Here is an 11,546-nt window from a genome sequence, read left to right as displayed (position 1 = left end):
GAATGTACACTAGGTAGAAGACAAAGACATGCCTACGATGTCAAACAAGGACGCCCCCCTTCCCATTTCCTCAATTTCAATGTTGTGGCTGTACGGCCCCCTGGTGGCGGATGAGGTCATTGCTCTTATTATTATTCTCCGTTTTTAAAAATAAATAAATAAATAAATAAACTTAATACATTAAATCAAATAAAGAATTAATAAAATCGTTTTGCGGTGCCATAATGCGGGTCTGAAATCACTGCGCCTTTAATCACAACATGTGTGCGGTGCATCATGCGGGACAGTGTAAACAGCCGGTGATATCACCGAATGTGTCCGCGCTGCCTGCAGGATTAGAGCCGATCATCTGGCTGTGAGTCAGCCCTGGCGCAGGATCCGATCCGGGCTGCGGGGCTGTTGTTCATGAGCGGCTGAATGAATCTTTGTACGATATTAATCCTGGACACTTGTCTCGGATCTCCGCTGCTGCGTTTCCCAGGATCCTCTCTCTCTTAAGCGAACGAACAAACGAACGAATGAATGAATGAATGAATGAATGCAAGAGGACAACCAGCTTTTTTGTTTTCATGTCTCAAGCAGCAGCTGACATGTAAAACCTGTCGTCTGAAAACAAGCGGAGCAGCTGGCACGGAGCGCAGATGCTGCTGCTGCCGCCGAGGAGGATGATGATGGTGGTGATGAAGATGATGCTGAGAGGCTGCTGGAGATGAGCGGTATTAATAGGAAGGCTTGAGTGTCACAGTTCTCTCACTGTCGAGACCGGGGGGCTTGGTGGAGAGTCGGTGGACACCGGGTTTTTTTCGGGGGGGCTTTTTTTTCTGATCCACACTGCAGCAGTTGGACTAAAGAAGAAGAAAACACAGAACGACAAACGGGGGGTTCAGTCGTCTACAGAAAAAAAGGCAACATGGAGGTGCTCTCAGCTCTTAATTTGGGCGATTTCCCCCAAACTTTCTCCAAACTGGGAATGTTTCCTGTGTTTGATCTCGCTTATTACATCGTGTCCATCCTCTACCTCAAATACGAGCCAGGTGAGTGCGTGTCACACTTTCTGTTCCGCCTCGGGCCAGCTTTGTTTTTCACATTAAAAGCACTGTTTACGACCTGATAAATATGATTATCTGTGGTGCTGCACCGCTTGTTATTTTAGGCGCCACCACACTTCACCACAACCTGTGTCTAAGGGTGCATTTATTCACATCAGCACAAGGCAAAATATGCCTAGAACAACACATTTCTAACACGTGAATTCAACATTAGGCCCTTAAAGAACTTAGTAGCAATTTCTGAGACGAAAAAGGCAGTAAATTAAAAGTGAAGAAGTCAAATCTAAAGCTGCTTTTCTGTGTTTTAACCACACATTGCTGTAATATCCCTATAGGGACTTTTCTGTGTGCTGTTATCTGTGTAGCACCCTATCCTTATAAAGCGTGACCTGTTACATAAGCTGCAGCAGGAGCACTTGCAGCTCTGCTTGCTCGCTCGCTTGCTGTGGGGGAATGTCTGTTGCTGCAGCAGCCTGACCTCATTCAGAGTAGATTAAACCCACTCAGTTTTGGATTTAAAAAAAAAGAAAAAAAATGAATGAAAGAAAAAAGTCTGATAATTCCCAAGACTGAACACCTTTGAGCAACAGAGCCCGAGCAGGGTGAAATCCGAGAGAAGGCCTGTGCATACCAGAGACTTAGGCAATAAATAGAAGATCCTGAAATAGACAGTGTCAGTGGGTCTCTGAAGCCCCTCCGCTGCACATGTATTTACACTAAACATGAAATTAGCTGGAGAGCTAACAGCCCAGCGCGAACTTAATGTTCCCGAGTGTGTGTGGCTTTGAAAATATCGCATTCCCCTCAGCCTGAAGAAAAAGTTCACTCTTCACTCATTCAGTGAAGAAAAGAGCTTCAGAGATCAACATGTGTGTTTTGTGTTGCCAAACATGAATCTTTTTAGACAGACAGATACTTTATTGCTCCCAAGGGGAAACACAGACTTCCAGTCGCTTGTACCACACACACAAAACACAAATGCAGACATATAATAATGTAAGCGGGCTCAGCAGTGCACGTTTTGATGATTAAAGTGAGTGAAAGAACACATTTCCCTCGACAGTGAGGCTCCATGCAGTCAATCCAGGAAAACAGCAGAGCCACTGGAGACCTGGACCCGGCTCGAGTTACTGTCCTGTGTCTTGACTGGACAGAAAAATAAGGGACTTGAGACTCGACTTCGACTTGGAAGTTAATTGTGTGTTAATTGTGACCTGACTTGACTTGAGACATAAAGACTCGAATGACGTGTCTGTAGTGATGATGGGGAGGAACTTTTTTGAACAGTTACATAAATTGTCATTGTCTTCTCTCCTCATGAAGACTGGATCCTGCTGGTAAGACTGCAGTATTTTGGGGGGAATAAGCGACTCGAATCGACTTGACAGAGAAGAAGAAATGACTTGGGACTGGCTGGAGACTTGAGTCTCATCTCTGGATCAACCGATCTGGAGACATTTAAAAGATTTTATTTGTTTTTGCCATGAAATCCATATGATTCTGTAATGTATCTACAACTGCCCTCATTAGTTTGTCAGTTAGGGTCAGCTGTGTGTGAACTCAGTCTGTTTGGTGTCCTGACAGGTGAAATTTTGTTAAATTCAATCTCTTAGATAAGCTATTCATCTAATCTAGTTTACAGTTTGGCCTTAAAGGAAAGTGACACTAATTTGAGGCTGCACATCGAAGACTGTTCGCGGTCTGTCTGTTCATAACTGCCTCGTGTGATGTCACTTGAGTCAGCCTCATCTGAGTCTTAAGACTACGAGCTTGAATGTGATAAAATAATATCTTGGGGTAAGAAGTCAGAAGGAAAGACAACCTGAGAGAGATGAAGAAGGTCTTATTTTTCACAGTGATTTATGCATATAAATGATCACATAAAGCCCTTTAACAGTCAGGGCTGTGATCATTTCTCCTTTTGACTGATCACATGCATAAAGTTGGCCATTATATAAACAAATAGTAGTTGGGGTGAAGGTGATTGGCTCATTCTCCTTCAACACATTTGTTGTATTTTGTATTGAATGAGAAAGAAAACAGCTGATACTTGTATTTCATCTAAACAATTATCACTTGTGTGCGTCCATTACTTCCTCAGAGCTCAGGCTCACTGTGACAGCTGACATCATGACTGTCACTGCTCACCCTTGTCCTCATATCTCACAATATTTTACAGTCAAATGTTGCACCGTTCCCACATGTGTCTGAGAGGAGAGTCCCCGATTACAGTACGTGTTGGAACAGTTGGCGCATGAATGAGTTTCGGCGGGTCAACATGAGTGTGTGTGTGTGTGTGTGGGGGGGGGGGCGTAGGACGGACAAGTGTTGGGGTCAGAGGTTAAGACAGGCCTGTCCGTTGGAGGGCAGGAGAAGCAGTTGGGCAGAATGTATTTATAGGGCGGCATTTCTCAGGATCGGATTGCTCTCAAACTGAGCGCCTGTCGCACCACGACACCCTCACCCACCTGTTGTTGGAGATTTGTGCGGCGGGGCAGCCGCGCTCCATTCACGTCTCCGCTTACTGAGCTTGTTTAATCAAAGTGCTGCTCGAAAGTACATTTTTGAGGTGCTTGTGCTTCAAATACATGTTTCATTGTTATTCTAGATGCCTTTTTTGTTTTTTACCTTCATCTCATTACATTTCAGAGTGAAACAATGCACTTTTCACTCCACTATATTTATGCTACAGCTATAATTATTGGTTATCAGCAGTATGACAAGAAAACTCCTCCCCCACAATAAAACAGCCTGTAATGAGGTAAAAAGTTGAGATACTTCATCTCCACTATAAGAACCTGGAAAGAAGACAAAATGGCTTTATTTACACAGCACCTTTCAAACAAACATGCAACCCAAAGCGCCACACATAATAAAATATAATCAACACAGGCCCAAACTAGAACGGCACTTAGTAGAGTGCATACCTCCATTTGTACTAACTTGTAGATAACAGCCTGATTTTCTTCATTGAGATCCACAATTATTCCCTGAGAAATTTATGAAAATCGTCAGGAAAACGGCCTACAGTGTCTCACAGTGTTAGCTTACATGAGAGAAAAAAATTGCTGGATCATTCCCTTCAACCGGATCCGTACCCAAACGTTAACAGGGTCTGTTCTGGGCCGTCCTCCATCCACGTTTCATGGAAATTTGTCCCGTAGTTTTTGTGCACATCTGCTGACAAAACCAACCAACAGACAAATGGAAATGGAAACATTACCTCCTCCTCCTCACAAAAACTTAACAAAACCATGTGAAAGTAACTTCAAGTTGTACGAGCTAAAAAGTTGTAACAACCTAAATAATTCAACTTTACTTGGTAATTTTGAGGTACCTTCGATTTTTCTTCTTTGGGAAAGTCACTTTGTCAGGTTTTACAGGGCAGTGAGAGACGTCCCAGGATGGTTGATGTTCCAGCACAGAGAGGTGAAAAGGGGGACAAGCAGGATAAAACAGGAGAATGAGAACAAGAAAGCTTGTAGGACAACAAACAGCCTGGCTGAGAGAGGTGTAGTCATTTGTATAAAGTTTCCTCTCCTCTTGCTAGCAGGATGAACATGGACTATACATGTGAGGTGTAATAGATTCAATGAGACTGAAACCAACCTGCCAAACAGACTGTGGTTGTAGATACAAGGCCTGACTTAAACAAACAGTAAGCACCCTGTGTATATGTCTTTGACTGGTGAATGAATACTGTCAACTTACGAATGCCTGTTGAAGTCCCGAGTCAATATTAGGTCACGGTAAAAAGGCGGATTATCAGGGCGTGAGCTGAAATAGTCGACTGGGCGTGGACAAAGATACAGCAGCAAGACACACAAGGGATCCACTGATAATGACTTCTGAAGCTCATTCCTAACTGCTTTTCTCTGCAGGAACTCGGAGAAAGCTTTGAAAGTGAACACTCGTGACTTTATGACTCGTAATAAAGAACACTGCTAACTTCAGAAGTTTCTGCGTAGAAGTTCAGAGGATCAGAGGCATTTTGGAAAAATAGTTTTGATATAAATGAACATCAAACATTTACATTTACTAACTGATTTATATATTTGATTACTTTTTAAATTCAAATTAATTTGTGGGATGTTCCTTTTCTGCACATTTTTTTTCTTTGTTCACATGATTTACCTTTAATGAATCACTTTTCATGAATTGTTCTGCGGTGTCGTAGGACTTGAGACTCGCCATGGTCTCCAGACCACTTTTCGAGGGTCTCGTCTCAGAATCGCCTTCGGTTTTACTTGGTCTTGTCTCAGTGTCGGACAAAGAGGAGTCTGGATTTTATCTCATAGACCAGACAAGACCATGACTGCAGAGATGTATCGCTGGATTATATAACTGTTTGATACCTTCTGTGCTTGATGATGTTTCACATTGGACAAGACTCACCCAGAAACAATGATTGCCGCACAAAAACTGCACTGTGTCAGGCGGATGGTCAAACATGACAAAGGAGGCTTGTTTTAGACTCACCGAGTAAGTGTTCATGATAAATGACTGAAAGCCTGATGAGTGACGCACTGCAGCTTGTTAAGGCTGTGAAAACATGAGCACTGAAACTAAAGATGTTCAGGTGTTCATGTTGTCCCTGACGGCTCCTCCTCTGTGTCGCAGGCTCGGTGGAGGTTTCTCGCAGGAGTCCCGTGGCCTCCTGGCTCTGTGCCATGCTCTACTGCTTTGGTAGTTACATCCTGGCAGACATCATGCTTGGAAGCAGCCCCGTCGACTATTTCCAACACAACAGCCACATCCTGCTGGCCTCAGCTGTCTGGTGAGAAAATCCTCAGCAGGATGTTACCCTTCTGTTTTAAGGTCAAATGGATGAAACATCAAATCTCTTTTTTTTTAAATTAATGCATTCTTGTTATTTTTATTGTCAAACTTTGAGGACTGTGGTATGATCTTTTGCCTGCCACTGTTGGGAGGTCCTTACAAAATGTATTTTCCGGCTTTTAAAGGGAAAACAAACAACTCTTTAAATGATCAGATCATTGAATTCACCAAAAACTTTCCCCCCCACATATCAGCAGCTGTATTTGAGGGTTTTAAATATCCCTCAAAATTACTTTTGAATGCAACATTTCATTAGAGAAACAACCTTCAGACCTCAGCACTTCTTATAATTATTTTAACACACACCATGTACCCATATCACCAGAGTAACCGTTATCTGCTGCTTACTGTAGCTGCCATTAGCTAGGTAGCTCAATTAGCCATGCAGTTAGCAGTGTGATGGGTCTGGGTCTAGAATGTTACCTTCAGTAAATATCTTTGCAATGATACATACTCGTCATGACATAAATAATTGATAAATTTATATAAACTTTAAGATATTTCTTCAAATTCTGTTGATTCATTTAGTTTTCAACCACAGCGCTCTCATAGTACAGCTTTAAAGATTTAATAAGTAATATTTCTGCATGATTTCTTGGATTATCCTAAATGTTTCCAATGATGTCAAGAGAAATCCACAATTTCATTTTCAAGTTAATGATGAGTTTCATCTGGTCACAGAAGGGATTCTATGAATAAATGCGCTACAAACTACATTTAAAAACACCGTAAACAGAAAAATACGATCAAACATCAGTTTGAATCAATCAGTATCAATATATTTATTTTTTGGTGACCATCAAAGCAAATTCTTGGTGTTTACCTGTCCCCGTGTAACTCTCCACCATGTGTTTCTCTGTCGAACCCAAACTCAGGTACCTCATCTTTTACTGCCCACTGAACCTCTTCTATAAATGTGTGGCTTTCCTGCCCGTCAAGCTGGTGTTGGTCGCCCTGAAGGAGGTCGTCCGCACTCGTAAGATCGCCGCCGGTGTTCACCATGCCCACCATGCCTACCACCACGGCTTCTTCATCATGGTCATCGTTGGATACGTGAAAGGTCAGCGTCCGGCGATTTTACTGAGACTTGCCTTCCATTCACTGCTGTATATATGTTGACACGCAGAAGTGGGAATTGAGCACATAAGTAGATTTTAAAGGTATCTGTGAGAGCACTTATTTTTCTTTTTATCTTTACTTTTTATTAAAAAATGTGAGGTAAAGTTTGAGTCTGCTCAGCAGAAAGTGGAGAGAAAGAAAATATGTGGAATCATGCTTGATCTATCGTCTTAAAATCCAGCCATTGTTGCACATGTAAACATACATTTTTGTGTACTTTTCACCTTTACTGTTCAATCATAGAGAACTGTCCATAGAAGCATATATAAAGGGTTGCCCTGGTCTTGCCCCCTACTGTTTCTGCTTCAGTAGTGAAACCCTACAGGCGCCCACGACTAAAATCAGAGGAAAGCTGAAGCCAAATAAGAGTAGTCACACGAGACACAGACTTTTTTTTGTCCTCATTTTTTTCCTTTGTCTATTTTTATCTGCGCAGGATCTGGAGTGGCTCTCATTTCCAATTTTGAGCAGCTGCTGCGCGGCGTGTGGAGGCCCGAAACCAACGAGATCCTCAACATGTCATTGTAAGTTCTGTGTTTCCTGCTGTGGACGGGAAAATACATACAAATCATCATCACTGCCTCCCAAAGTATGTAGTTGTTTCCCACCAAACCCCAGAGAGCAAACTAGGACTAGGAAACTAGGAAACTAGGAAACTGCGTGACTAGGATTTAACAGGGAACACATCCAGCCTTTCCGAGAAGCAGCAGATTTGTGAAGTCACATAGTGACAAATCTGGAATTGTCTGACTTTGCCGCCCCCTGGTGGTTATATCAAAAAAGGCACTACAATGCACCAGACTTGCATAATGTCACTGTCGGATAAGAAGTCTTTTATAAAAAACATTCAACCAAATGATCAAATCAAATGAAAGTGCAAAAATCACAACTGTGTTTTTGGTTTTAATGTTCATCAGTCAGCTCAGATGTTTCCGCTCACAGTTTTGACTTTTGTCTGCCCAGCCCAACCAAAGCCAGTCTGTACGGAGCCATCCTCTTCACCATGCAGGAGGCCCACTGGCTGCCAGTGTCCAAGAGCACCCTCATCCTCGCCTTCACCATCTTCATGGCCACGAGCAAGGTGAGATCAGCGCTGGATTTGGCCTATGCTTTAGGAGAGAAAAGTAAAACATATAAGTCACATAAGTTGGTGAATATGCCCATTATTGTCTCTCTGGAGCTATGTTTTGCTTGTGTCTTGTGCTCGACGATAATCTGCCCACATTTCTGGTTTGTTGAGTGATTCAAAGAGGTTTTTGCTTTGCTAATCTCCAGCTGTCTCTGCCAATTAAGAGGAACAGTCGACCAATCAGAGCTTTGAAGGGGGGGGATTAGGAATGTCAATATAATTTTTTTTGCATAGCGACAGAGAGAACGGATCCACTTTTGTGTCCTTAGAGGCTCAGTTTTTTTGATCCAGCAGCTTATAAAAAGTCCACTCTGGGTTCTTTACCCTGTTGGAAGCATCCAAACACACAGCAGCCTTTGGTCATTTCTATGTTTGCCTGCAGATAGAAGGAGGGACCTTCATGTGATTTATTATTTCACCTCCTTACAGATGGAGGACTTGCAAGAGACCTATGTTGTGTGCCTTTTGTTCATATCATTACATCGTTTCGAAGTGATGAAGTTCAGAAGTCTTCTATGACACAGCTACCAAGCGACAGCGCTCTGTTCAAGACCACTGATTGCTTCCCGTTTTAACTGACAAATCTTGTATTTTAGGGAAGACGTCAGGACATTGTGCTGCAGTCTTTTGCTTACTTATTACCCCAAAATGATCTTTTCTTCACCCTAACCTTGTAGTTTTTGTGCCTAAACAAAACAGAGCTTAACCACTGAGTTGTCACAATATTAAACCAAAACGTAGAGATTCCTCATGTTAGTGGTTTGCTGAAACAAACAATGCCAACATTTATTTTGTAGATGGGAATAGGATTGCAATCCTACAGCTCCCATAATGCCTCTCAGTAGCTCAATTTTTCCATCAGTCCATGTGCCCGATATGTGACGTAGGCTCTCCTGGTACTGAGGTTCATGAAATGCCCCTTTAGTATCACAAACTCTTATCTGATCTGAAGTCTGATCTCCTCTGACCGACCCCTCTTTCCTTCAGGTGGTGATGACTGCCCGACACTCTCACGGCTCCCCCTTCGCCCTCATCGAGTCCTGGGTTTGCCACCTGCTGTTCGGCTCCCCTCTGGGTGGATCTGAGGAAGACCACCATCACGCTCCCGCCGCCGCCCCATCTTCACCTCTGAAAAGCAAGGAGGAGCTGAGCGAAGGGGCTCGCAAGAGGAAGGTCAAGAAAGCCGAGTAGGACGCCGCGCTGCTCTGGTGAAACTGCATCCGACTCGCCCCCATCATGGTCTCCACATGACGGAACTTCCCATTCCTTTCCAGGGAAAGGGGCAGTTTGATGTTTTACCAAGTGAGACCCTCTCTATTAGAGCAAAAATGGTGCTTTCTGCATTTTACACAGCACGAGGACTCTGTAAATACCACAGCAAATGTTTCACACTTCAACCCAACCTGGACATTTGAAACCTATTTATTTATGTGTTTGTGAACATCTGTGCTCAACATCTGTGTGGTGATCCACGTGTAGAAGCTGCATGGGCCTCTGTTCCACATCAGTAGTTGTGTTACCGGGTGTCAGTGGTTTCCTTTAAACTGAGTTCAGTTCATCAAGAGATAGAAAACGCAAATTCACCCGACTCTCAATCAGAAATCCAAATGTGAACAAAGCATTATGTGAGAGAACATTGCTGCTTTTTACATCGAGATGAGACGACTTCATGTCTTTCAATAAAATCAAGAGAAACATTTTGTCTGGATGATTTTTATTTTCATCTTCTTGTCGACATTTATTGAGCTCTGAAACGTTACGACAGCACACCAGCAGCTTTTAGACGTTTATAATCAGTGGAATAACTGGATGCAAACAAACACAACGGATGCTCGGACACATCTTTAAGTAGCTTCTGTGTAAATATTCAGCTGGTGTGAATAGTAGGTCTCGGACGTGGAGAATGGCCATGCTTGGAATTATACTTATAAACATTTTATCGCAAGATTACAAATTAATTGTCTTGTTGATGTCTTGAGATAACAAAATAATGAACTTATGATCTCAAGATAATATTAGATATAAAGATAATGGCTTAAAAAAATGTAAAAGGGATAAATTAATTATTGCATCAATATCCATGGAATATTCCCTTGGAAAATTAACAAAAGTGTCCAAAAATGCCCTATCCCTCAACGGAGTGAAAAAGATTCCTGGAGCCGTCCCTTTACCTGAATCTGCCCCAAAACACAAAACATGGATGGAGATAAAGAGCAAATGCTGCTGCTCTAAAATTATGATTTTTTTTCATTACTTCGGTTGAAAACAGAATATAATCCAGATATTCCATCTATGCTGGCATATATTTACTATGAGATAATAAAAATGTTCAGACTTAAAGGTCCTGTTTGTGAGACAAGCTGAGTTTTGAGTATCACTGCCATACTCATCAAATATTGATGCTTTGGGACTGTAGGACGGGTCGGCCACCATCCCAGTGCTTAAGTACCACAAGTCGGTGCTTCAAAACTGTACTTGGGTGCTTCACTATTCAGAAACAGACGAATCTTCATACTGAGTGTGAAGCCTCTGTCTCTGAGCTGTAACGCAGCTGTCTGCAGCCATCAACGGTATATAAACTATTAATCTGAAGTCATTTTACGTCATTTTGCAGCTGTCTAACACTAAGGGGTGTTGATGCATTGCATTTATTCTTTAAAAAATAACTCCACCATTAAAGACCTGTTCCAGACCTGGCCCTGGTCCAGGACTCTGGACGCTGGCAGTCAGGACTACATATGTCCACATTAACCCTCTGTTATGTAACTCTAGGGCTGTTAAGAGGTGAAAGGAAACATCTGAAGTCAACATGAGGTCACGTCCTGAGAAACTTGGACGCCCCCTGCCGAGCTCTTGTACAAACAACACAAACTCTTGTAGCACAAGCAATAAAGCATCACTAATGAACTTAGCAGGAGGTTGTTACACTCGACCTTTGGCCTTAACATTCCTCACAGCAGCACAGGAGATCAGGGAGGCAAAGGCTGTGTTGGTTACGTTTGTCGCACTGTTGGAGCTCATGTACAGAAACCTTCTCTGAAGCATCAGTTCAGCAGAGCAAAGGACTCAGCTCAGAGGTTTCATTTACTCTCTTCGGTCTCAGTTTTCTGTGTGACATAAACTTTATTGATGGTTGTAAGAAAACTGTCATCTCATTTCTGCTGAAGACGCAGATGAGAGACGACTATAACTCAAGCTCAAGAAAAAGCGTCCTGGCTTTATTTTCATCCTGGGATTATTTTATTAACATTGCAATGGAAGAAAAAAAAAAGAAAACAACTTATTTTTGGCGTCCATGTCACTCCTGTGTTTTTCATTTGTTTTTTTCCAATTATTACAACACCACATGGAGATGAAGTTATACGAGCAGGGCTAATGTAGCCTCAAAGCTGCTAGCCTCAAACTTGTAG

General features: G+C 42.4%; 1 protein-coding gene across 1 annotated transcript; it reads left to right on the top strand.

Moving 5' to 3' along the window:
* The first annotated feature begins 211 nt into the window (after window positions 1-211).
* tmem38a (transmembrane protein 38A) lies at window positions 212-9,836 on the top strand. The gene is made up of 6 exons (XM_037114610.1): window positions 212-1,034; window positions 5,670-5,826; window positions 6,764-6,948; window positions 7,444-7,531; window positions 7,971-8,088; window positions 9,124-9,836. Exons 1-6 carry the CDS (start codon window positions 911-913, stop codon window positions 9,325-9,327), a joined length of 876 nt encoding a protein of 291 aa, XP_036970505.1. The 5' UTR covers window positions 212-910; the 3' UTR covers window positions 9,328-9,836.
* The last annotated feature ends 1,710 nt before the right edge of the window (window positions 9,837-11,546 follow it).

Source organism: Acanthopagrus latus, chromosome 11 (assembly GCF_904848185.1).
Source record: "Acanthopagrus latus isolate v.2019 chromosome 11, fAcaLat1.1, whole genome shotgun sequence".
Lineage (NCBI taxonomy): Eukaryota > Metazoa > Chordata > Actinopteri > Spariformes > Sparidae > Acanthopagrus > Acanthopagrus latus.
Note: the sequence above shows the minus strand (reverse complement) of the source record. Positions and strands in the feature narration are given on the sequence as shown.

What these genes read in the sequence shown, in the direction of transcription:
- tmem38a (XM_037114610.1), top strand. Translation starts at nt 911, where the DNA reads ATGGAGGTGCTCTCAGCTCTTAATTTGGGCGATTTCCCCCAAACTTTC. An exon ending in CATCGTTGGATACGTGAAAG is followed by an intron (nt 6,949 to 7,443) that starts GTCAGCGTCCGG and finishes TTATCTGCGCAG; the next exon opens with GATCTGGAGTGGCTCTCATT. An exon ending in GAGATCCTCAACATGTCATT is followed by an intron (nt 7,532 to 7,970) that starts GTAAGTTCTGTG and finishes TTGTCTGCCCAG; the next exon opens with CCCAACCAAAGCCAGTCTGT.